General features: G+C 39.2%; 1 protein-coding gene and 1 non-coding gene across 11 annotated transcripts in view; one reads left to right on the plus strand and one right to left on the minus strand.

Annotated features, from left to right (window-relative positions):
* Nol8 (nucleolar protein 8) overlaps positions 1-27373 on the plus strand; it is a 32603-nt gene extending 5230 nt beyond the window's left edge. For all 10 annotated transcript variants that reach the window (XM_036189033.1, XM_036189029.1, XM_036189034.1 and 7 more), the window contains exons 5-17: positions 312-447; positions 1243-1311; positions 2448-4253; positions 5788-5901; positions 6618-6740; positions 6954-7044; positions 13518-13653; positions 15520-15597; positions 19283-19554; positions 21769-21898; positions 23352-23419; positions 23794-23873; positions 26782-27373. In XM_036189033.1, coding sequence (XP_036044926.1) covers positions 312-447; positions 1243-1311; positions 2448-4253; positions 5788-5901; positions 6618-6740; positions 6954-7044; positions 13518-13653; positions 15520-15597; positions 19283-19554; positions 21769-21898; positions 23352-23419; positions 23794-23873; positions 26782-26832 — 3154 coding nt within the window. In that variant the 3' untranslated portion in view covers positions 26833-27373. The remainder of the gene's footprint in view (positions 1-311; positions 448-1242; positions 1312-2447; positions 4254-5787; positions 5902-6617; positions 6741-6953; positions 7045-13517; positions 13654-15519; positions 15598-19282; positions 19555-21768; positions 21899-23351; positions 23420-23793; positions 23874-26781) is intronic.
* Positions 5261-5385, minus strand: LOC118584936. The gene has a single exon (XR_004945103.1).
* Positions 27374-27394: the final 21 nt, after the last annotated feature.

The raw sequence follows: 27394 nt of genomic DNA on the forward strand, positions 1-27394 counted from the left end.
GAGCTTATGGTTGGTGCATGAAGGAGAGCTAAGGCAGCTCATGTCGCAGAGCACAGGAGTGGGAGAGTACATTGTAAATATTTGTGAATAGAGTGGAGCTGATGTAGACAAGGGTTAACCAAATGTAGGATTCTAGTCATTCTACAGTGACAATCTGTGTGTTTAAAAAATAGTAATTATACTATTAAAGAAGTGTTTTGCTTTGTTTTTTATTAATGTAATGATATTTTGGTGCTCACTTAGGGTTACCTGAATGGCACCCCTAAACATTTTTTCACGGCTGATTTGCTTTTATTTGCCCCTCAATTCAGATTAGCCCAAGAAAGAGAAGAAGCAAAAGCAAAGAAAGAAAAATCAACCACTGGCAACACTACCTTACTGGAAAAGATGGGAGGAGTAGATTTCCACATGAAAGCTGTGCCGGGAACAGAGGTACCTGGACATAAAGTGAGTTTCCTTCAGTGACTGTGTCTACCATGTCTCCTGAGACCTCATGTTTGTAGGTGTGACATCCAAAACTGATGCTGTTTCTCCACTTCCGAGCAGTTAGCATATAGGTTGGGATTTTGCTGTTTGCTTTTAAGTTTCGACATGCTTTTATAAGTCTTCAGTCAGCACAAGTTCCCCACACTTTACAGGTGGGAATGTGGACTGGCAGGTCCAAGGTTGCTTTTTTTCCCACTTTTTTCAGAACTATTTGTGTTCTATTGTTAGTCTTGTTTTAGGATTGCATACATTTATACACTGTATTTTGGTCAAATCCATTTCTTATTCCTTCCCCCTCTGTTTCTCTCTAACCCCACCAGTACTTTGCCTCCCAACATAATGTGTTATCTCTTTTTTTAAGCCCACTGAATCTTAGTACCTGTCTGTGTGTGCATAGGCTAGGACCCTCTTCTAGAGCATTGGCAGTCTTTCAGTGGCCATGTCCCTGAGTGCTGGGGTTATAGGTGTATCATACTACATCCCAGACCATGGCCACATTTCTAACAGGGGTGTGTGTGTGTGTGTGTGTGTGTGTGTGTGTGTGTGTGTGTGTGTAAAATACTGCCTGTGATAGAGTTGGAATTTTCTTTCATTTTTGTTTCTTCATACTTTTCCTCTTCTAGACAGTTTATTTTATTGTCAAAAAACTAAACTCCATAGTAGCCCATTGTGAGTTCAATTTAAAAAATTACATTTATATATTATTATTTCATCTATGTTTATGACAATTATAAGTCTTTTTTTTTTTTCTTTTAGAATTGGGTTGTGAGTAAATTTGGAAGAGTCCTACCTGTTCTTCACCTTAAGAATCAACATAAACATAAAATATCCTTTGGTCAGCATTTCAAAGTAATTATTATTTCCCAGAGTGATGGCAAAACATCTTTAGGATTTCACTGCCTCTATCAATAAAATTTTAATTACTTCAACATGTTACCTCTTTCTTTCAAGGTAAGCTCTAAATCTTCTACATATATAAAGCACATTGAGAATAATGAGTGACGTGCAGTTTTATGCAATTAAGTGATATGAATGATGGTTGCCAAAGAAGCATTTTCATTTGTTAATGTATAAATCTTACTACAAGCTGAGCATGGTGGCACATGCCTTTAATCCCAGCACTCGGGAAGCTGAGGCAGACATCTCTGTGAATTCAAGTCTAGCCTGGTCTACATGGCAAGTTCTAGGCCAACCAAGGCTATATAGTAATGTTATTACATATGGACTCACAAGCTGTTGCTAATGGAGCACTGCAGGAATAGAGAGTAAGAGACCGTTGTTACAGAAGACTTAGGAGGACTTGAGATAGTTTTATAAGGAAGCTGATAGAGTAAAGTAGTTCAAAAATGAAGATACTAGGCCTGGCAGTGGTAGTGCGCTCCTTTGATCCCAGCACTTAGGAGGCAGAGCTGGGCGGATCTCTGTGAGTTCAAGGCCATCCTGGTCTACAGAGAGAGAGATCCAGGACAGGAACTAAAACTACACAGAGAAACTCTGTCTCTAAAAACAAAAAACAAAACAAAACAAAACAAAAAAAACAAACAAAGGTACTCAATAAAAATAAGCCAATAAACAAGAAAATAGTGTATGGAGAAGTATAGAGTCCAAGGTGATCAAATTCTGATGTCTGTTCTATGAAGTCAGTTATTTGACACCTTAAAAAGCAGGCATCCTGGGCTTCTTTACAGAGGGTGTGTGTATATCAGAGAGTTTGCTGTAATATTTATCATCCAAGTAATTTCTCTCAACTGATAGTGGTGGTGACTTTAGCTTTGGATAGTTATAATTCAATTTCATAGACCCTAGAAGCTTACTGTGTGGAGTCCTCATTTAGTTCAATGGGAAATTAAAGGTGGATGAAATAAAGAACTTGTTCAAGGTTAAACATTTTCCCTGTTTCACCAGATTGGTAGGTTTTCCTAATACCTGGTGTTGTTGCTTTTTCCTTGACTCTGAGTAACATTATGAAATATGATCCATCAAAATACTGCCACAACCTAAAAAAGATATCGGAGGATTTGACAAAAACCATTCCCATAACTGACCTCACTTGGGAACTGGAAGGAGGCAATGACCCTATGAGTAAGAAACGTCGAGGAGAGTTTTCTGATTTTCCTTTCCCTCCCCAGAAGATCAAGAAAGTGCAGAAGAGCAAGGGTCCCATAGAGTCGAAGGGTTCTGATATTAGTCTAAGGACTAACGAGGTGATGGAGAGTAACAAATTACCACAGCAAATGACTGCACACAGGAAAGCCCCTAGTGCCATTACACCTTCTAAATCACTCCTTGTGGCCAGTTCTGGGACTCAGAAACCTACACATGAGGTTTTTCATACTTCTGACTTTGAAATTATCTGGAATAAAAGTAGCATGTCTGATGATGACATGGACTCTGAAGATGAATTAAAAATGATGATTGCCAAAGAGGAAAACTCACAGAAAACTAGTCATTCCTTGGGAAATGAATCTGAAGATGATCCTTTTGAAGTTGTGAGGGATGATTTCAAATCAGATATTCACAAACCTCATTCTTCAACCAATTTAGGAAATGACTGTGACTATGACTCAAGCGATACAGATGAAATTATTGCAATGAAAAAAAGCATTGTTAAGGTGAAAAGCAGTACTGCATCTCCACAACCAGAAAAGCCTAAAAGCAAGAAAAGTTCTTTTAAAAAGATAGAGCCTTCTAATGATTGTGTTGAAGTACAAAAAACTAAAAGCAACAAAGAATCAGCCCTGGGTCATGGAGTAAAGTTTCTGAATCCTAGATTTCCACCTGACTCCAACCTCAGTGATAGTGAAGAGTCTGAGGAAGATGAAGAGTACAAAGCCTTGATGAGAAACTGTCCCCGAGTGAATCTCACTTTGGCTGATTTGGAACAGTTGGCTGGCTGTCAGCAGAATGTTCCAGGGGAAGATAATGAGAGTGATGGCCCCCCAAATGCCAATCACTGCAAACTTGATACTACCTCCAAGAGTCCTAAGACTTCCTATGACCTGTCCAATGGCCGGCAGTGTATTTGTCCTGAGGAGATTGTGGCCTCCCTTTTAGAGGAGGAGAACACTTACAACAAACAAAAACCAGAGGAAAACATGTCAAAGCCAAAATTCCAGGCCTTCAAGGGAATAGGTGGTCTCTATGCAAAGGAGTCAGTGGATAAAACTTTGAAAGAGACTGCTGCCTGTAATAATATCAGTGAACATCAGAGTTCCTTGAAACATGAAGATCCTAATAGAATTTTTATAGAAAATGGATCCAAGTGTGCTAATGGCTTATCAGTCAAACTGACTTCATGCCAACCTGCAAAGAAGGTGAACAGCCCAAGCTACATTCAGCCTCCAATGAGACGGTATACTTTGGAGAGCCAGAGCCACAAAGTAGTGTCCTCTCCTAGTTTTGATAAGGAAAGTCAAAATTCTCTCTCATGTGCCTTGTCATTAAAAGGTAATAAGTCCCTGAGTCTTAGTGTAAAGAGTCTCAAGATAGACTCTGACAGAGACACTTGCCATCGGCCTGAAAGTAGAAAAGCTCCAGAGAAAGAAGGCCCTGATTCAAGCACCGTCACATCTCTTGAGAAACCATCAAAGCCGTTTCTCAGGGAAGATCCTCAAAGCACAACTGGTTTCTCACTTTCTGTTAGTAATGCGTCATGTATGAGTACTAAGCATGCTGAAGACAATCAGAAGCGACTAGCAGCCTTGGCAGTGCGGCAGAAAGCCAGAGAAGTGCAGAAGAAACTGGTGCACAATGCGTTGGCAAATTTGGTGAGTGCATTTTCAGTCTGGATTTAACAAGAATATTCTCAATTTTATTCTAGATTTTTTTTCCTGTGGAGGTAGGTGTGTCCTCAGAGCTCATTGTCTTTTTCACATTCACTACTCACTAACTTTTATCCTTACGGTAAAAGTTTATATCACCTGTGCTATTTAGTCTGTACTAAAAGGATGCAAAAATAAATTGAAAATATTTTAAAGTTATCTAAAATTAATCATTTCATTAAGAAATATAGTTTGTATAGTAATTAAAGCAAGAGTTATATCTTGGTAGCATTTATTGTAACAAGCCTTTGTTTATTCCTTCAGCAATGAAGTCTACTTTTAAGTACTAGATTCACAGAATAAAGGTTAAATACCCATGCAGCTACATATGCAGCTATTGATGGATGGTGTGGCAATCAGGCAGACACAGTCTCTTGGAACACCAAGCCAACTAGATTTCCTCAACCTAGACTGAGTAATGTGAAGGGAGTAGAAGGATTTTTTTCCCCAAGACAGGGTTTCTCTGTGTAGTACCTGCCCTGGATCTTGCTTTGTAGATCAGGCTGGCCTCAAACTCACAGAGATCCATCTGCCTGGGTCTGCCCCGCCCCTCCTTGCTGGGATTAAAGGTGTGCGCCATCACTGCCCAGCAAGTAGAAGGAATTTTACTGATGTGAATAGGCAGTGAGGGAGAAGAGAGATCTTCCTGCTTTGTGTGTAAGTGTGTCTTTTTTATTTCTTTCTTTCTATTTGTTTGTTTGTTTGTTTATTTGTTTGTTTATTTATTTATTGAGACAGTTCTCTGTAGCCCTGGCTGTCCTAGAACTCACTTTGTAGGCCAGGCTGGCCTGGAACACAGGTAGATCAGCCTGCCTCTGTCTCCTGAGTACTGAGATTAAAGGCATGTGCCACCATGCCTGGCTAGTTGTGTACATTTTAGAATAGGAGTTGGCATTTTACAACACACAGAGCATCTAGCAGAAACGTTTGTTTGTTTGTTTGTTTGTTTGTTTTAATGTTGGGGAGTACAGTCCAGCCTGGGGTGTCTCCAGTAAGTGCTGCTCTCACCACCCCTTTGTCTAGGAGGAATGTGTCAACAAGTTTTCATTCGTCAGACTCAGCCTTCTTGTCCTTCAACAGAAACAGTTCTTAACATACAACAAGAACTATCTGTGACCTGCCAGCAGTGTCTGAGATATTTAGTCTGAACCTTTATAGATAAAAACCTTCAGCCTCTGTTTTAGAGATCCTTCAGGCCATGGCATAAACAAATATAATGGAGTCAGATCTGGAAGCAAGGAGAACCTTTTAGAGGTCAAGTGCCACAGCCACAGCAATGGTGGTTCTTAAAGATACCGAGGTCAAATTAATAGAGTTCGCTGGTTACTGAGTATAGAGTTTCTGTCTTGGAAAAATAGCAGATGATATTGGTATTCCTGGAATAAGGAAAAGAAGGATAAATGATGGGAGAAGATGATAGATGTGGATATGAGTATACAGTTGGCTGTCTTGAAATGTGATGTTGCTTGTGTTTCACTAGGATGGTCATCCAGAGAACAAAAAAACACACATTGTCTTTGCTTCTGATAATGAAAGTGAAACAGAAGCGACAGCCACTCCTGAGCAAAACTGTCCAGGGAAAGAGCTGGTGAAGGTAAGCCTTCCAAATATTAATCTGCTTCGCAGATCCCTGTCCTGTCTTTCTTTTTGTGGTAGGAATGTTGGGTATCCTAGGCTGCCATTAAGCTTTGAAAAGTTCTGCATCAGTCTGATACTACAATGTATTCCAACATACCAGCTGTAAAGTCTGCTGTCTAACAAGAGCCACACAGCTATTACTTCTTCACAAAATCGTAGGGACTGCAGTGAGACCCAGAGTTGCCCAAGTCACCGCACCCTGAGATGTCAGGGGTCTTGGAGATTTTTCTCACCCATGAAACTGTTTGCTACCTTATGCAAAGTCTCATCAGTGTTGATGCTAGTCTGTAGGGAGTGTTCTTGCATGTGGCAATTATTCCTCAAATCCAAGTGGCAACAGGGAGTGTGTGGATTAATGATCTAGCAGTCCAGTTAACTATTTCTGAGTCAGTACCACACACTTGTTTCTGTAGATGAATCTGGGTTGTTGGTTCTTTTCAAGACAGAGTTTCTATGTGTAGCCTTGACTGTCCTGGAACTCTCTCTGTAGACCAGGTTGGTCTCAACTCACAGAGATTCCTCTGCTTCTGCTTCCCAAGTGCTGGTATTAAAACGGTACACCACCACCACCTGGCGGGATGTTGGTTTTTAAGTGTAGGGTAAAAACCACATTATGAGGAAAATGCTGATAATTTCAGTTAATAGACATTTCTTCTTTTATCTGTGTAACAGGAATCTGTGGGTAAAGCATCTGGGAAGTTGTTTGACAGCAGCGATGATGACGAATCGGACTCTAAGGAGGACAGCACCAGGTTCAACATTAAGCCTCAGTTTGAGGGCAGAGCTGGCCAGAAGGTTAGTGAAGGCTGAAAACAGAACCAGTTGCAGCATGTCTAAGTTTTGAAGGTAGTCCTTAAATCTAGTTAAGGAAAGGGTGCAGTTCCAGTGTGGGGTAATTTTTGTGGGGGTGAATACTCTCTCACCTCTTACTAGTTGATAGTTCAGTTGTGTAGATGGCAATAGAATTTCAGAATGTGAGGACTCATGACAATGTTTTTTCCCATGTAGCTCATGGACTTGCAGTCTCATTTTGGAAGTGATGAACGATTCCGAATGGACTCTAGATTTTTAGAGAGTGACAGTGAAGAGGAACAGAAAGGTAACTATTTCACTGTCAAAGCTAGGGATGTAAGAGGTCACCTGGTATTTCTCCTTCACTTAACACTGGAAGAAACGGTACTCTAAAATGAATTGAATTGAGTTTGTGGTCAGATGTATACTTAATAATTCTTAAGTTCTCTTGTATATATAACAATTATGCTAAATTAGATCACAGAAGATGACTAACACATTTAACAGGAAGAGTCTTTGTCTTCCTCTGGTGTACATGCTGGGTGCTTGTTTTGGGGTTGGTTGGGTACAGGTTCATTTGTCTTTTGTTCCTTTGACATGCGTGATCCTCCTCCCTCAGACTCCTGCTTAGATTACAGCAGTGCAACACCACTCCCAGATAGATGCTTATGTTTTTCGTTTGTCTGTCTGTCTATCTACTTACTTTCATTCCTTCCTTCCTCTCTCCCTCCTCCCTCCCTCCCTCTTTCTCTTTCTTTCTGTATGTGCAAGAGAGAGAGAAAGAGAGAGATCGAGAGAGAGAGAGAGATCACATTGCACGTGTGGATTTCAGAGGGATAACTTAATGGAGTTTGTTGTGAGGCCCACACTCAAGTTATTAGGCTTGGAGGCAAGCACCTTCACCCTCTGAGACATCTTGCCACCCCAGTGCTTTTTTTTTTTTTAAGTCCATTCACTTGTATTCATTCTTATTTGGGTGTCCATAAGAGTAATGATGTCACTAGAAGCATCCTAATTCTACTTCCTATGAGATTTTTCACAGTAGTGAGTCCAGAATTAATCTACAAGATGTAATCCCTCACTTGGCCACCTTGAACCCTCCTTGTTACTTAGCCTTTCTGCGTCTCTGGATTGTAGCATTGTTATCATTAAGGTAACAGCTAATATCCACTTAAGTGAGTACATACCATATTTGTCTTTCTGGGTCTGTGTTACCTCATTCAAGATGATTTTTTTCTAATTCCATCCATTTGCCTGTGAATTTCATGATGTCAGGTTTTTTTTTGTTTGTTTGTTTTGTTTTTTTATGGTTTTTGACAGCTGAGTAGTACTCCATTGTGTAAATGTACCACCACATTTTCTTTTTTCAGTCTTCAGTTGAGGGACATCCAGTTTTCAGTTTCTGGCTATTATGAATAAAGCTGAAATGAACATGGTTGAGCAAGTGTTCTTATGGAGCATGGAATGTCCTTTGGGTATATGCCTAAGAGTGGTATAGCTGGATCTTGAGATAGATTGATTCTCAACTTTCTGAGAAAGTGCCATATTGAGTACTATAGTGGCTGTACAATTTTGCGCTCCCACCAGCAATGGAGGAGTGTTCCCCTTGCTCCACATCCTCACCAGCATGAACTATCACTTGTGTTTTTGATCTTAGCCATGCTGACAGGTGTAAAATGGAATCTCAAAGTAGTTTTGATTTGCATTTCCCTGATGGCTAAGAATGTTGTATATTTCTTTAGGTGTTTCTCAACTATTTAAGAGTCTTCTGTTGAGAATTTTCTGTTTAGATCTATACCCCATTTTTTATTTTGCTTATTTGGTTTGTTGATGTCTAGTTCCTTGTGTTCTTTACATATTTTGGATATTAGCCCTCTATCAGTTGTGGAGTTGGTAAAAATTTTTTCCCATTCTGTAGACTGCCATTTTGTCCTGTTGATGGTGTCCTTTGCCTTACAGAAGCTTTTTAGTTTCAAGAGGTCCCATTTATTAATCTAGGTGTCTGAGCTATTGGTGTTCTGTTCAGGAAGTTGTCTCCTAAGCAAATGCATTCAAGGATATTCTCCACTTTCTCTTCTATCAAGTTCAGTGTATCTGGTTTTATGTTGGTCTTTGATTCACTTGGACTGGAGTTTTATCCAGGGTGATAAATATGGATCTATTTGCATTCTTCTACATGCAGACATCCAGGTAGACTAGTACCATTTGTAGAAGATGCTTTCTTTTTTCCATTGTGTATTTCTGGTTTCTTTAGCAAAACTTAGGTGTCCATAAGTGTGTGGATTTATTCCTGGGTCTTCAATTCATTTCCATTGATCAATGTGTTTGTTTTTATCAATACCATGTGTTTTTATTGCTATAGGTCTGTAGTACTGCTTAAAATCAGGGATGGTGATACCTCCAGAAGTTTGTTATTGTTCAAGATTGTTTTAGCTTTCTTGGGTTTTTGCTTTTGCACATGAAGTTGAGTGTTGTCCTCTCCAGGTCTGTAAAGAATTGTGTTGAAATTTTGATATAAAGTGCATTGAATCTGTAGATTGCTTTTGGTAGGATGGCCATTTTACTAAGTCAATCCTGCCAATCCATGAACATGGATTTCCCTCTTCTGATATCTTTGAAGTTTTAATCATACAAGTCTTTCACTTGCTTGGTTAGAGAATCTAAGATATTTTATATTATTTGTGGCTACTGTGAAGGGTGTTATTTCTCTGATTTCTGTCTCAGTACATTTGTCATTTGTATATTAGAGAGCTACTTTTTTTTTTTTTTTTTTTTTTTGATTTTCAAAACAGGGTTTCTCTGTAGCTTTGGAGCCTGTCCTGGACTAGCTCTATAGACCATGCTGGCCTCGAACTCACAGAGATCCACCTGCCTCTACCTCCCGGGTGCTGGGATTACACCACACAGCCTGATTTTTTTTTTTTTTTTTTTTTTTTTAGTTAATCTGGTATCCAGCCACTTTGCTGAAAGTGTTTATCAGCTGTAGGATCCCTAGTAGAAATTTTGGGGTCACTTATGTATACTATCATATCATCTACAAATAGCAGTACATTGACTTCTTCCTTTCTAATTTGCATCATCTTGATCTCCTTCATTTGTTTTATTGCTCTAGCTAGAACTTAAGGTAGTATATTGAATAGATAGAGAGAGGACAGCCTTGCCTTGTTCCTGATTTTAGTGGAATTGCTTTGAGTTTCTTTCCATTTAATTTGATGTTGGTTATCTGCTTGCTATAAGTTACCTTCATAATGTTTAGGTATGTCCCTTGTATCCCTAATATCTCTCTAAGACTTTTATCATGAATGAGTGTTGGATTTTGCCAAAGACTTTGTCAGCATCTAATGAGATGATATTGTGGGGTTCTTTTCTTTCAGTTCATTGACTGATTTTTATATGTAGAACCATCCCTACATCTTTGGGATGGAGCCTACTTGATCATGGTGAATAATCTTATTGTCGTGTTCTTTGATTTAGTTTGCAAGTATTTTATTGAGTGTTTTTTGCATCTATGTTTATGTGGGAAATTGGTTTTTAATTCTTTCTTTGTTGAGTCTTTATGTTGTTTGGGTACCAGGGTAACTGTGGCCTCATAAAATGAATTATGCAGTGTTCCTTCTGTTTCTGTTTTGTGGAATAATTTGAGGAGTATTGGTTTTAGCTCTTCTTTAAAAGTCTGATAGAATTCTGTGCTAAAACTCTCTGGCTCTGGAGAGACTTTTAATGACTTAGAGGTTATAGGTCTATTTAAATGGTTTATCTGAACTTTAACTTTGTTAAGTGATATCTATCAAGAAAATTATCCATTTCTTTTGGATTTTTCATTTTATGGAGTACAGGTTTTTGAAATACAACCTAATGATTCTTTGGATTTCCTTGGTGTCTGTTATGTCCCCCTTTTCATTTCTGATTTTGTTAATTTGGATATTGTCTGTCTATCTTTTAGTTAGTTTGGATATGTGGTTTGTCTATTTTGTTGATTTTCTCAAAGAACCAAAGAACTAATTTTTGGTGTCATTGATTCTTTGTCTTGTTTTCTTTGTTTCTGATTTATTGATTTCAGCCCTCAGTTTGATTATTTTCTGCCTTCTACTCAGACTCTTGGGTGTCTCTGCTTCTTTTTGTTCTAGAGCTTTCAGATATGCTGCTAAGTTGCTGGTATGAGATCTTTCCAGTTTTTTTATGTAGGCACTTAGTTCTATGAACTTTCCTCTTAGCATTGCTTTCATTGTGTCTCATAAATTTGGGTATGTTGTGCATTTATTTCCATTGAAATCTAAAAAGTCTTTAGTTTCTTTATTTCTGTCTTGACCCAGTTTTCATTCAGTAGAGAGTCTATTGCTTCTATTATTGTTGAAATGTAGCTTTAATCCATGGTTGTCTGATAGGATGCAGGGGATTATTTCAATTTTCTTGCATCTGTTGAGACTTGCTTTGTGACTAAGTATGTAGTCAATTTTGGAGATTGTTCCATTAGGTGCTGGGAAGAAAGTGTATTTGTCTGTGTTTGGGTGAAATTTTCTGTAAATATCTGTTAGGTCCATTTGGTTTATAGCATCTGATAGCTCCAGTATTTCTGTTTAGTTTTTGGCTGTATGACCTGTTCATTGGTAAGAGTGGGATATTGAAGTCTCCCACTATCAGTGTGTAGGATCAATGTGTGATTTAAGCTTTAGTAATGTTTCTTTTACAAATGTGGATGCCCTCTCATTTGGGGCATAGATGTTCACAATTGAAGCTTTATCTTGATGGATTTTCCTTTGATTAGTATGAAGGGTCCTTCCCTATCTCTTTTAATTAATTTTTGGTTTCTATTCTATTTTGTTAGATAGTAGAATGGCTACACCAGGTTGCTTCTTGGGTACATTTGCTTGGGAAATCTTTTTCCAACCCTTTACTTTGAGGTAATGTCTATTTTTGATGTTGAGGTGTTTGTCTTGTATGCAGCAGCAGGATGGATCCTGTTTTGCATCCATTCTTTTAGTCTGTGTCTTTTTATTGAGGAATTGAGTCCATTGATATTGAGAGATATCAGTGACCAATGATTGTTAATTCCTGTTATTTTGTTGTTGTTGGTGGTGGTGGTGGTGGTGGTGGCGGCGGCGGCGGAGGCGGCGGCGGCGGCAGCAGGGTGTGTGTGTGTGTGTGTGTGTGTGTGTGTGTGTGTGTGTGGCATGTGTGTAAGTGTTGGTTGTGCGCCTGTGCACATGTGTGCTTCCCTTCTTTTGGATTTGCTGGTATGAGATTATTTCCTGTGTTTTCATGGATTTTTTTCCCTTCTATTACCTATAAGGCTGGATTTGTAGATAGTGTTTAAATTTGATTTTATTATGGAATATCTTGTGTTTTCCATATATGGTGTTGAAAGACCACTGGACATAGTGGTCTGGGCTGGCATCTGTGGTCTCTTAGAGTCTGCAGGACATCTGGCCAGGCCCTTCTAGCTTTTAAGAATCTTCATTGAGAAGTTGGGTGTAATTCTGATAGGTCTGCCTTATACGTTACTTGTTCTTTGTCCCTTGCAGCTTTTATTATTCTTTCTTTGTTCTTTATGTTTAGTATTTTGATTATTATGTGACAAGGTCCAATATATTTCGTGTTCTGTATGCTTCTTGTACCTTTATAGGCATGTCTTTCTTTTAAGTTAGGAAATTTTTCTTCTGTGATTTTGTTGAAAATATCTTCAGGGCCTTTGAGCTGGGATTCTTCTCCTTCTTCTATTCCTATTATTGTTAAGTTTGGTCTTTTCATAGTGTTCCAGATTTCCTGGATGTTTGTGTCATTAATTTTTTAGATTCAACATTTTTTTGGACTAATGTTTCTATTTCTTCTATTGTATCTTCTATGCCTGAGATTCTCTCTCTCTCTTTTTTTCTTTATTAAGAAATTTTCTACTCACTCTACATACCACCCACAGATTCCCCCCTCTTCCCTCCTCCCACCTCCAGCCTTCTCTCCCAAGGCACCCCACATCTCCACATCTTCCAAATCAAGGTCTCCCATGGGGAGTTAGCAGAGCCTGGCACGCTGAGCCTAGGCAGGTTCAAGCCCCTTCCTACTGCACCAAGGCTGTGCAAGGTGTCACAGAGATTCTCTCTTCTATCTCTTATATTCTGTTGGTGAAGCTTGTCTCTGTAATTCCTGTTCCCTTACCTAGATTTTTCATTTCCAGAAGTCCCTCAATTTGTGTCATATTCATTGCTGCTTTCCCCCATTTTCAGGTCTTAAACAGTTTTATTCATTTTCCTCAACTGCTTTTTCTTGGCTTTCTTTAAGGGATTTATTCATTTCCTCCATTTTTGTTTTGTTTTGTTTTGTTTGTTGTTTTTGTTTTTTTTTGAAACAAGGTTTCTCTTTGAAACTTGTCCTGGAACTCATCTGTAGACCAGGCTGGCCTTGAACTCACAAAGATCAGCCTGCCTCCGCCTCCCGAGTGCTGGGATTAAAGGTATGCACCACCACCACCCGGCTTCCTCCAGTTTGTGTGTGTGTGTGTGTATGTGTGTTTTGTGTTATGCTTTTTAGTCTTTAAAATTTTAGTCCTGCCACCAAAGACATTAAATCTAGATTTTTATTTCCTCAGTTGTAAATAGAAGTGGGATAGTTTGTTTGCTAGTCATGTGATTTCTAAGTTTTTGTGGCAAGTCTTGGAGAGAGAGAGAGATTAACAAATCTGAGGCTAACCATGTGACTTGGTGTACTTTGAGTGTATTTGCATATGTGATGATTGGGCTTTCTATAACAATGGGTGTAAAGAAATTACTGCTTACTCTCTTTCCTCAGAGTTAAATGAAAATCAAACTAATGAAGATGAGCTAGCTGCAGAAAAAAAGAAAACACTGAATGTTGTGCAAAGTGTTTTGAACATCAATTTGAGCAACCCTACAAGCAAAGGATCAGTAGCGGCTAAGAAATTTAAGTATGTTTTACGTTCTGTCCCTTTCATGATATTTTCCTTTGTCATAAAAGCTTAGTGAACTTAATTTAAAACTCATTTTTTTTTCTTGTGATGCTAATGGTCTAATCTAGGGTCTTGCATTTGCCAGTCAATTGCTTTTCAGTTGATTTATACCCTCAACCCATCTGAGTCCTTTATAAATAACTGGGGAGAGCAGTTGTCAACATATGTCAGGCTTTCAAAAAATTCCTTTCCTTTGAATCAGTGATTCACTTTAAGAAACTAAGTTTAAGGCCTGGCGTGGTCTTTAATTCAGGCAGGCTGCTCTCTGAGTTTGAGGCCAGCCTGGTCTACAGAGCAAGTTCCAGGACAGCCAGGGCTAAACAAAGAAACCCTGTCTTGAAAAGAAACTAATTTTAAATAGCTTCTATGTAACATACATGATGTCATAGCAGCATTGCTTCTACTGGTTAACTAGTTGAAAGTGACCTATATATTAACTATGAAATATTTAAGCTGTATAAATATAACTATTATGGAAATTTTCAAATATATACTTTAAAGAGATTAGTGTAATAGAACTCCTACATACCATGGATCCAGCCTTCATTGGTTGCCACCATGTGACTAGTTTTCTCTTCTGTGCCTCATTTAAACTTGTCTTGCATACTGAAATACTTTGTGCAAGTTATACATTGTGTATCATTTTATCTATATATGTGTCTATATGTTAAAAACATTTTTTCCTTATATTTGGTTATTGAAACAAGACTTCCCTGTGCCACCCAGGCTCATCTCAAGTATGTGACAGTAGTCTTGCCTTCACTGCATGAGTGCTGGGATTACAAGTCTATACCCACAACATCCAGCTTTAAGATAAATTTTTTAAACATACGTGTGTGTGTGTGTGTGTGTGTGTGTGTGTGTGTGTGTGTGTGTGTGTGTGTGTAGATCAGAGGGTAGCTTTGTGTCCCTTTTCCCTTCCACCATGTGGATCCTGAGGCTCAAATTTTGAGTCTGAATCATAGTAGTAAGTGCCTTTACCCTGTGAGGCATAAATATTTTTTTGGTGTTTGGTTTTATTGTTGTTTTGAGACAGGGCCTCTATATATTCCTGGCTAGCCTGGAATTCACAGAGATCCACCTGCTTCTACCTCCTGAGTGCTGGGATTAAAGACCCTATCTCAAAACAACAATAAAACCAAACACCAGAAAGGTGAGTGCCAGGTTGGGGATTTAGCTCAGTGGTAGTGGCAAGTGCAAGGCCCTGGGTTCTGTCCTCAGCTCTGGAAAAAAAAAAAAAGAAAAAAAAAAGCAAGTGCCACCACTCCTGGGTGTAATTTTTAAGGTTAAAAAGGAGCCAGGAAAACTCAAGTTTAAAATGTTTATAGCAAGATCATAATTCCTCTTTGATAAACATTATTTAGCTTCATTTGCCTCCAAAATAACCTGACAACTGTTTAAGGGGAAAGGGATTATTTCAAATCATAGTGGAAAACTCTGAGCAGCAGAGGTTTGAAGAAGCTGGTTGACTCGCACCCATAATCAAATAGAGAGCAATGAATGCATGTATGCTTAAAGTCAGCTGACATTCTCCACTCACATAGTTCAGTACCCCTCCCTGGGGAGTGGTGCTATCCACATGAGTGAGTCTTCCCACCCCATTGATGTAATCAAAATAATCCTCCACTAACATGCCCACCTCTCAACCTAATTTAGACAGTCCTCATTGAGACTGTCTTTGAAGGTGAATGAGTCTACACTGTATCAAGCTAACAATTGAAACTACCGCTAACAGCCCCTAAATTAGCGCCTTTGTAGTGACAAATTGTGAATTGCCATTAATGTTTCATTTTATCTCTTCCAACCTTTATTCTTTTTACATAGGGACATCGTACGTTATGACCCAACAAAGCATGACCATGCCATTTATGAAAGAAAACAAGAAGATAAAGAAAAAGAAAGGTAAATCTGGGTCTGTTTTCCCTTCAAATTCTGATGAAGCTGATGAGTTAATAACTTTAAAAAGATGTATAAAAGCCCTCTGCTTGAACAATTAAAGTCCTTTAGATCTGTTTAGGGTTAGGTTATCAAGGGGATAATTGTGACTAAATTAGGCTCTGCAGGTCAGATAGGTTCTTTCATAAATACTTTCTTGCCATGCCTGGTGGTGTATACCCTTAATCCCAGCACTTGAGAAGCATAGGCAGGCAGATCTCTGTGGGTTTGAGACCAGCCTGGTCTACAGTGTGAGTTCCAGAACAACCAGGTGTACACAGGAAAAGCCCTGTCTTGAAAACCAGAATTCAAAACAAAACAAAACAAAAAACTTTCTCTTTACTTTGATAGTAAAAAAAGCATGTGGACATTGAAATTTGTGTCATATGTAATTTTGTATGTGTGTGGGTGTCCTGCCTGCCTGCATGTTTATCTATGCACCATGTGCATGCCTGGTGCCTGTAAGGCCAGAACAGGGTGTCAGATCCCTGGAACTGAAGTTATATACAGACTGTAGTTACAGACAGTTATGAGGTGTCATGTGGGCAGTGGGAATTGGACACAATGCTCTTAACTGATGAGCCAGCTCCCGTATATAATTTTGCATAATGTGAAATATTTTTTCATCAAGTATTCCAAACTATAAAAGCCATTCTTGGGAGCACCAGACACACATGTGGTACACATACATACAATGCAGGAAAAATACTCATATACGTAAAAATAAATAAATCTCTAAAAAAAGAAAAAAAGGGTTCTTACCATGCAATTAAGGGATAAGTAAGTAATGGTCTAGATTTGACTGTTAGACTACAGAAGTTTGCCAACTCATGCTTTAGATAATGTTTTCACAGATTTGATGTTTGTTAGGAACCATTTTTTAAATTTCATTTCATTTGCCCCTGAAGATTAAGAATCTTCAAACCCACCAAATCTACACTGAGAAACCCTGTCTTCAAAAACCAAAAACAAAGAATCTTCAAACCCATGACTGGTTCCTGTAAAAAAACAAACAAACAAACAAACAAAAAACCTCCCTTTTATTTTTACTCTTTCCTCTTAACACTTTACTGTAAGTAACAAGAAGAAACCAGAAAATAACTTCAGTGGTTACCTGGACATCTCTTTAGCTACATTTCCATACCATTTAGGTATATGCTCTATTTTCTATATTACCACTCATATCATTGTTTCTAGAATTTCTCCTCTAAATCCCAATACAATTTCCCTGACTTTACCAACCCTTACAACCTCTCAAAGGCCATGTAGTTTCAATTAACAGCATATTCAAGATTCTTCTGGCTTTTGCCATGACCCCAGTCTCAGAAATCACCTACTACAACATTTCCTATGTTCTCTTTACTACAAGAGATGATTAGATTGAGTCTATGCTCCAGGAATTTACAAGAGAAATTCACTTCCGACTCTTTAAAATATCAAGGACCAATTTAAGTTACCATATGGTAGTTCAGTGACAGCAGCTTAGAGCTGTCTATACGACACTATTATTTGTAGAGTTCAGTTTTCATAGGAGGTTTAACTGTATGAAATCTAGTTGGCTGACTTATGGCGGATGAACAGTGTGCCTGACTGAGATGGTCTGCACCATAATTAAATAGCCCTCTTGAGGCTCAGGCATCTATGTGGAAGAGGAGTCAGAAAACTGTTAAGAGCCAGAGGTGATAGGTGACTCGGAAGTAGCAGTATCTTCTGGATACAGTAGGACTGGTGCACATGGGAACTCACAGGAGACTGGCAACGCTCACAAGGCCTGCATAGGCTCAAGCCAGATGGTGTCCCAGCACTGAAAGGGACAAGTCACATGAACTCCTATCCCAACTAAGTAGCTATCTGCAGTTGATACCTGCTCACAAAAGAAAAATCCGTTTTCTCCAGTGCAGTCTCACTGGGTATTTTAACTACATTTCAGGGTAGGCCCAATGTCCAGGAGTAGTTGGCCAACATAAAGCAAACTCAATAGTATTTTTTTAGATTTTGGTGTTTTTGTTGTTGGTTTTGTTTTTTTAGTTTTTTGAGACAAAGTTTCTTTATGTAGCTTTGTGCCTTTCCTGGAATTCATTTGGTAGCCCAGGCTGGCCTCAAACTCACAGAGATCCGCCTGGCTCTGCCTCCCAAGTGCTGGGATTAAAGGCGTGTGCCACCACCGCCCGGCCTAGATTTTAGTTTTTTGATTTCCATTTTTGTGGGGTTTTGTTGTTGTTGTTGTTGTTGTTGTTATGTGTGTTTCTTCTTTTTTTGTTTGTTTTTGTTCTTTTTAACAAGAGAAAAAGAACATAAAGTTGGGTGGGTAGGGAGGTGGGGAGAATTGGGGAAGGAATAATGTGATCAAAATATATTTATGAAAAACTATTTTCAATAAAAATTATTTTAAAAAGTTAAATAGAGCAATCCTGTTCACTTTTAAGTAGTACATTAAGAACTTTTGATTTTTCTTTGATTTTTTTTTTTTTTTTTTTTTTTTGGTGGGGCCGTGTTCTCCGTGAAACAGCTGTGCTGTCCTGGAACTCACTTTGTAGACCAGGCTGGCCTCAAACTCACAGAGATCCTTCTGCCTCTGCCTCCTGTGTGCTGAGATTAAAGGTGTGCGCTACCACCATCCATACTGCATTTTCTTAAACGTACTACATCGAATAGATTCTTAATTGGTAAACATTTTAATCTGTTAGCTAAAACCCAGATATTGTAAACATGCTATGTCTAAGATCAAATCAAAATTCATTTCTAAATACAGTAATTATGACAATCTAAAAAAAAACTGTAAGTGAAGAGGCCTAACTTAACATTAGTGTAGGCGTGAAAGGCTGCAGACTAACAATACTGGGACCAGGCCTCACCATTACAATAACCAGGAAAAGCCACAAACTGTACCCTGCAGGAGACCAATCAAAATTGAGACCAATAAGAAGTAGATGCTCAAAGACATAATGGATAGTTTACATCATATGTATATAAATTGCCAATTTCCTTGTAGCAACACCAGCACCAATCCCTGTTTGACAAGACTTCTGTTACCTCACTCCTTCCTGCCCAGTCAGGAGTTCAGTCCCCATCCAAATCTGGAATTCCCCTACTCACTATCCTTTACTCCTTAAAAACCCTGCCATAACTGAGCTCAGTGCTCTCCCTGATCCAACCACTGTGTCAGAATGGACAGAGAGCCCAAGCATGAGCTTGCAAAAGGGTCTTTGCTTTTGCATATGAACTCAGACTCCTGGTGATCTCTGGGGGGCTCATGATGTGGGTATAACACAAGGAATAATAATAGATGTAGTACATTTGTAATTCATTTCTAAAAGAATTTTAATTGAATCCTTTTCCAAATTGCAGAATTATAAAACTTAAAGTAATTTTAGAAGTCATCTGGCTTACCATGTTCATTTATCAGATGAGAAAACACTCATGAAAGTTAATGATAGTTCAATTCCTGAAGTGTAGTTAAAAGAATGAGAAGAAAATACTCATGTTCAGGATTTGCAACTGTTAGAGATAATTTGTGTTTAAAAAAAAAAAAACCTTTCTGTTAAAGAATCAAGGACAAAGTTAGGATTATTTAAAGAGTTTACTTTCTTGATGTTTAGAAAACTTCCAGAGCTTGTCTTTGTTACATGCATGTTAGTATATGTCATTTCAGTAAAGCCAGACGGAAGAAGAAAAGGGAAGAAGCTGAGAAACTGCCTGAGGTATCCCAAGACACGTATTATAACATCAATACAGATCTGAAAGAAATATTCCAAAGTGTGAAGAACATAGATGAAAAGGAAGAGGACACACCCTGGAATGAGGACTGTAGTCGGGAAGAAACTGGGGAAATCAGTAATTCTGCAACCCTGACTAATGGCACAGAGCAGACCAACGGGTTCACCTTCTCATTTTTTGATTCACACACTAAAGATGTAAAGGAAGGTATGTTTTTCTTTTCCTCTCTTTTATTTTGGGCAGATTGAACTTAATTGGTTGAATTTACAGTAAGTATAATCAATTTCATGTTGTCTCAGTAAAGGATACTTTCTTCAGTCTGTATAAACAGTATGAGATTCAGTGTAGCCTGAATTATATAAATGTGATGTTCCTACAGGTATGAAAAAGCTATTTTTGCATTGAAGAGAGCAGGCTTCAAGCTACCTGCTATATAAGACTTTTTAGTTTTTCTAGATAGGGTTTCTCTGTGTAGTTTTGGTGCCTGTCCTAGATCTCGCTCTATAGACCAGGCAGGCCCTGAACTCACAGAGATCCTCCTGGCTCTGCCTCCCAAGTGCTGGGATTAAAGGCGTGCGCCACCACCACCCAGCTTAAATAGCTGTTTCTTAATGCGCCTGGAGATGTAGTGGCTTATAGAAAAGAAGAAATAGCCTCTTTGGTTTTATACAAATATGCCATATCATCAATATGCCAGTTATTTCAAAGTTTATCCTTTTAGATTGGACAGAATGTAGAGAAAAAATGTAAAAGCAAGTTCCTACAATTTTGCATCCTATTTCAGAAGATTTACCCTTAAAGACCAAAAAGTTCCATGGATTTTAAAATAAACAAAACAAGAAAATGGAAAACCTCCACTTTTTCCTTTTATTTTTTTTTTTAAATTTTAAAAAGTGTGTGTGTGTGTGTGTGTGTGTGTGTGTGTGTGTGTTTTCGTGCCCTTGGAGACCAGAAGAGGGGACAGGATCCCTTAGAGCTGGAAAAAGGCAGCTATAACTTAGGGTATTTTGCTTCAGCCTTTTGAGTGATAAATGTGTGCTATACCTGGCTAAGACACTTTTTCCAAAGACTGTTCCTTACCCAATATTCAAGTATGTACAGCTTTGTGGGAGTTTCCTATAAAAGGCAGGATGAATCCATCCAGACCAGATATGCACAACTAACTTTAGTGATTGGGCTTCCAAGAATAGTATTTAAAATAGAAGTACATGTGGCTGAGAGGGGGCTCAGCACTTAAAAGCCTGTTCTCTTCTTGCAGAGGACCCAAATTTGGTTCCAGCACCCACATTGGGTGGTTCACAACTTCCTGTAACTCCAGCTCCAGAGACATCCAATTCCTCCTGCTTCTGGGGGCACTTATACTCACTGGCACATATACATAATTAAAAATTTTTTAAAGCATGGTGTGTTTAATAGATATTTTTCAAATGTCAGCACTGTGCTACCCCTAAAGTGGCTACAGAGACACAGTAGCTTTTCCTAAATGCAAAGGAGACACAATGTACCCTATGTTCTACTTTATTTGTGTGTGTGTGGTTAGAGTAAAAGTTGAATAGAATATGAACTATAATAATATTGTAATTTTGAGAGCCAAGTGTGAGAAATAAATTGGCCCTATAATTAGTCTTAGATACAAACAATCTTTTTGTAGTTTTTTGAGACTGGGTTTCTCTGTATAGCTTGGAAACCTACCCTGGGACTCACTCTGTAGACCAGGCTGGCATCCAACTCACAGAGATCCACCTGCCTCTGCCTCCTGAGTGCTGGAATTAAAGGCATGCGCCACCATGCCTGACTCAAACAATCTATTTTTTAAAGTAGTTGGAAACTTGGAGACTTGTGAGAAATTGTACAGATCTCACAGCAGTTCTAGAAAGCAATTTGAGGGTTGAAAACACAAGAGATTCTTTCTAGAGTCTCTCTACATAGCCCTGGTTGCTCTGGAACTCATTATGCAGACCATGCTGGCCTCGTGCACAGAGATCTACCTACTGTGCCTCTTGAGTGCAGAAATTAAAGGTGTACTTCACCATGCCCAGGTCTGTAGGCTTCTTTTAACAGCACCTAGGCTGTGCTTGTTCTTTGAAAATTATGTTGCTCATCTGTACAACTTTTAGCTTTTAACTCTTTTTATAATGTTATATTCCTTTTCTGACCACTGAACAATGGCTTTTAGTATTTTAAAATTGAAAAAGACAAGCTACTTATTTTAGGGACTAGAACTGTAGCATATTTTGCCTTGCATGAACAAGGCCCTGGATTTGAGCCCCCAAACTGGAGGAGAAAACAATGATAATATCTATTTTAACGTATTAGACATTTAGTCATGTTTGATAGGACAGGAAATCAGTTTACTGTGTTTAGAACTACATGGTTGCTCAGTCATAATTGTATTGTAAATTCATTGTCATAACAATTTAGACACCTATAGAATTGAACCAGTAAAACGTGGGAAGATAGTCTGTCATGATGATCCCCGCTTCCAAGACAGTAGTTCAGAAGAAGAAGAAGATGTTACTAAGGAAACAGATCACAGAAGGCCCAGCCCTGGGTAAGCAGTTTGTGTGTAAGTATGTGCCATGGTTCATAAAGTCAGACATGCTTCAGCAGCATTATGTAAGCATCTAGAACAAATTTTATTGGGTTCTGTACAGAGTTCTCTAACTTTCTTCTAACAAAGAGAGTGATTTTTAGATGGCAATTTGTGGCACATATGGCATTTGCAGGACAGTGAAGTTGATCGTGACATTCAAGGCTTGGAAGTCAGATACTGCAGCTGACTTGAGTACCAATTGGAGAACTGTAGCAGGAATCTTAAATGGCCTTATTAATAAAATCAAACCTGAAGCCAGGTATTGGGGTGAAAGCTGGAAGATCAGAGAAACAGAACAAGCCACAGCTTCTCACCTTGCCAATTTCTCAGCTGATCCTGTTTCCTCAAACTGGATGCCTCTCAGTCCTCATCCCGAATGAATCTCAGCTGAACTGTGCTGCTCCAAAGCCTGAAAGCTTAACCATCCAAAATGCTTCTAGTTTCTGGTCCTCACGCCTTATATACCTTTCTGTTTTCTAACATCACTCCCTGGGAATAAAGGCGTGACTCACCATGCTTGGCTGTATCCTTGAACAGATGGATTTCTGCCTCTGGAATGCTAGGATTAAAGGCATGTGCTACCACTGCCTAACCTCTATGTTTAATATTGTGGCTGTTCTGTCTCTGACCCCAGATAAGTTTATTAGGGTGCACAATATTTCGGGGAACACAATACCACCACAGGGAACACTGGCAGACTTGGTAACAATGGGAATGAATATTGACATCTAGAATGCAAGAGACAGAATTTATACTTACTTAATTCCTCATTATCAAAACTTTAGATGGAAGACTGTTGAGTGGAGATGGGGTGGGGTCATTTTAATACAAAGTAACACGAGCAAGTGCAGAGCAATTTTTTTTCTGGTTTTATGACGAAAGCTTTCTCTGTGTAGTCCTAGTTGTCCTGGTACTCACTTTGTAGACCAGATTGGCCTCGAACTTACAGAGATCTGCCTGCCTCTGCTTCCCAGTTGCTGGAATTGAAGGTGTGTGCCACCACCGCTCAGCTGCAGAACAACTTTTTTAAAGGGATATTCTATAATTCCACTGTAATTATTTCTTTCTTTCTTTTTTTTTTTAAACAGGATTTCTCTGTAGTTTTGGTACTTGTCCTGGATCTCGTTCTGTAGACCAGGCTGGCCTCGAACTCACGGAGAGCCACCTGGCTCTGCCTCCCAAGTGCTGGGACTAAAGGCGTGCGCCACCATTCCCCGGCTATTTCTCCTTTTATTTATTTATTTTTCTTTTGTTTTGCTACTTGGGTTTCTTATTTTTGTTTAGGTGAGGCTTATATCACCTCCTGTCTCTGTACTTGCTGGGGTTATAGGCATATACTATCATACAAGCTGTAAGAATTTCTTATTATGTATTGAAAGTAATTTTGCCTTTTTCTCTCATTTGTTTTCAGAGGAGCATTTCCTGCGGAAGAGACCACTAGATTTTTCTTTTTCTCTGAGAATGATGACAGACTTCGTGGTAGGTCTGTTCTCCGTTCAGTGGTGTGAACAGGTCACAGCACAGCTCTGGCTCCTTGTGTAGGACACAGCAGCTACATCTGGACATTCTGACACATGGCTCTGTAATGTGGTTTATTCCCATCCATTTTAAAGCTCTTAGGGGCCAGTGGTGCTTCTGTTACCACGTTGATTACTATCAATAAGAGCTTATTTCTTACAAGGACTTGCTTAGATATTAACATACAAAAGCCCCAAGTTTTCACTACTATAAAAGTCCACATGAAATCTCTGAGGCTGATGATGTCCTAGAATTGATGGTGTCATCAGATTGTCCATTTTACTAGTCTGTGGGACTCGTAAACTTGCTGCCTTATGCTTATGTCTTTCCCATAGGTTCTAACTTATTCTGGAGTGGTGTGGGAAGTAGTATTAGCAGAAATTCCTGGGAAGCCCGAACAAGTAGTCTCCTTTTGGTGAGTAATTGTTTCTCCATACTGATTTCCTCCAAAACAAGATACAGTACTATGTTAGCATCACTTTTCCCCTAGTATAAGAACAATAGAAATGAGATATGAAAATTTAGAAATATGACAGCTGAGAACATGACTTGAACTCTTAGAAATTATACTACTAAAAAGAACTTAAGGATTGTTTAATTCAACTATGACAGGTTCTGTGCAATCTGTAAAATTAGGTACCGTAGGGCAGATTTTTGATTTTGAATGAGTGAGTTTATTAAGTATATAGAAAGCCAGGGTTGGGGATTTAGTTTAGTGGTAGCAAGGCCCTGGGTTCAGTCCTCAGCTCTGAAAAAAAAAAAAGAAAGCCAAAGTAAAAGAATAAATAGCTAGGTAGATAGATAAGTAGATAGATAGAGGGATAGGTATGTAGGTATTACTAAATTATGTACTCAAAACATTCCAGCAGAAACTGACTAGGGAAGCCCCATCAAGGTAGTCAGTCAGCTGGAGTTCCCAGTTGAGTTTTCTGTCCATGCCTGAGCTCCTGATGGCTAAACTTCCAGCCTCTCTTTCCCACTACAGGCATTTGTATATCCTAGAGTAGTCCTAGTGACATCTCATGGAAATGGTGTTCTCAAGGGCACAGTGTTATTTTGGGGCTGCCTTACTGTTCTTTCCTCTCTGTCACAGAGTTGGTAGGCCAACCCATCCCCAGACAAGGATTATTGGAGTACACTTGATAATAACATACCTAGGTGCGCAATGAGTAGGGCAGGGGATCCTGGGTTCCAAAGCCAGCTTCTCAGTGAGCTCCAATAGTACATGACAGTTTACCTATATGGTGTACATTACACAAGTGTGTGTCAAGAGACTGAAGACTGGATGGTTGGCAGTGGCACACCTTTAACCCCAGCACTAGGGAGACAAAAGTCTTTGTGAGTTCAGGGCCAGCCTGGTCTACAAAGCGAGTTCCAGGACAGGCTCCACAACTGCTGTGGGCCGCAGAAATATATCATAAGAACTCAGCTGGTTATGGCGAAGTCACTACCTGGAGGGATCAGGGAATTCCTCCAGAGGAAGCCAAATTCCAAGGAGTTTTTTGGTGTTATTTGGCTTGTTATATATCAGCTATATTCTGTTATGAAAATCATGTGTGCCTTCATATTTTTCCCAATTGACTTTTCCCTAAGAAGGGCTAACAGTGTGGACTGATCACTCTCTGGACATACACATTCCAGGTATTTGGAGAACAGCCTCAGGAAAGGCTTTCTCTGGAATCAGATATCTCCCTTAGCCACTTTTCAAGGACTACAGGAAACACCACTCAGGTGGGCGCTCAACTTCCAAGGACTAACAGAGATAACAGCCCACGTGCAAGTCTCCTGACTTAAATTCCACAAGGAGACACCGCCCAGGTGGGCACCCAACTTTCAAGGACTAACAGTGATAGCAGCCCACATACAAGTCTCCTGACTGTAGTTGGAGTTTTTCTGCCTGGCCCATAGTTAGGACAAATCTCTCTTACCCACCAGTCCCACAGTCGCTCAGACCCAACCAAGAAAGCACATAGAAACTTATATTGTTTACAAACTGTATGGCCGTGGCAGGCTTCTTGTTATCTACCTTTTCTATCTTAAATTAACCCATTTTTGTAAATCTATACTTTGCCACATGGCTTGTGGCTTACCAGTGTCTTTATATGTTGCTTCTCATGGCAGCGGCTGGCAGTGTCCCAGCCTTCCTGTTCCCAGCCTTCTTCTCTTCCTTGTCTCGCCTACCCTATCCTTCCTGCCTGGCTACTGGCCAATCAGCACTTTATTTATACATAGTGACATCCACAGCACCTGACTTAAGGTAAATTCCAGAAGGGGACACTGCCTAGGTCAGGTGGACATTAAGTAATAGCTTTACACAATTTAGCTCGGACCCTCCCTTTTTAGACCAGGACTTCCAGGGCATGAGATGGAGAAGAGAAAAGAGAATGGAAGAACTAGATGGGTAAGAACTTGAGAGGAACAAACTGAGATGGGGAAGAATTAGATTGAAGGGCTAAAAGAGAGTATTAGAAGAACGAGATGCAATATGAGGAAGAGCCAGAGGAGAGAGGAGATGGGAAAGGAGCTGATAGGGGACAGAGCTAGATGGATGAGAACCTAGAAGGGACAGAACAAGATGAAGGAATTAAGATAGAACCTAGAGGGACAGTAGATAAATATAGAGAGAAATCAGGCAAGAAAGGAACTAGACATGAGAGCAGAATAGAAGCTGTGTAGAGAGAAAAAGATCACAGAATAATAAAGTGTATGAACTAAGGAGTTCTGTGTACATAGATTCATTTCTTGTTGTTGTTGTTGTTTTGTTTTTGTTTTTGTTTTTGTTTTCCGAGACAGGGTTTCTCTGTGTAGCTTTGTGCCTTTTTCCTGGAACTCACTTGGTAGCCCAGGCTGGCCTCGAACTCACAGAGATCTGCCTGCCTCTGCCTCCCGAGTGCTGGGATTAAAAGTGTGCGCCACCACCACCCGGCTTAGGTTCATTTCTTTATCAAAGATTAATTATCAGCTGGTTGTATATTCTTCCCGGACCCTGGGAGGGGACTATCGAGGGGCTGCCCCCCCCCAAGTCCCTGATACAAAACTACACAGAGAAACCCTGTCTTGAAAGAAAAAAGAGAGATTGAGACTGAAGACTGACTCAAGTAAGTCTAGCCAATCTCCTAGGTTACAGGAAATCAGGAAGTTTTTCAAAGCCTAAGTTACAGTTTCCTAACATTATAAAACAAAAAATTGAATAGACCCTGTGCATTCCAGTGAGTACTTAATGGGTTTCTATAACTTTAACTTAAAGTTTACTTTGCTAAATGTGAGAAATTCGTGTTTATTAATAACAGCTTTTTACTTTATGATTTATTTTATGATTCTAGGATTGTCGGAAGAAACATAAAGAAGCTAAAAGGAAGATGAAAGCAAATTAACCAATATCAGCTTTGGTATTGAATGTGCAAATGGCTCACCAAATCTCCAAAAGAAATTAACCCAGAAAATTGTTTACTGACAAAGAAGAAATTTCAGAGTAGAAAATATTCAAAGCCTGGATGGTGATTTATCATTCTGATTACTATTTGTTTCTATGGGATTCTTCTGTATTTCTTCCTTGGTGACTATGTCCCAAAATGAACTGAGCCAGTTGTGGCGATACACCTGTAGCCTCAGCACTCTGGAGGGGAAGTTGGAGGATCATTTGAGCCCTGGAGTTTCAGGCTACACTCAGCACACAGCAGCACCCCACCTAGAACAGTACTCACTCTTGTTCTTCATCCTAAATAACTGTGGTCATCTCTTACACAAAGCCCTGTTTAAGAAATGGTTTAATGTACTTGTGCTTACATATTTCTGATTATACTAAATAGTCTTTACCTCCAATTTGTCTTGTAAAACTCAGTTACAAGTCAACTTTGAGTTCTGTACTTAGGGTCTGATGACAAGTTGAAACTTTTTAATAAATAATTCAGTATATTTGTTTTTATTTCTGATTAT

The sequence above is a fragment of the Onychomys torridus genome, chromosome 5 (assembly GCF_903995425.1).
Source record: "Onychomys torridus chromosome 5, mOncTor1.1, whole genome shotgun sequence".
Lineage (NCBI taxonomy): Eukaryota > Metazoa > Chordata > Mammalia > Rodentia > Cricetidae > Onychomys > Onychomys torridus.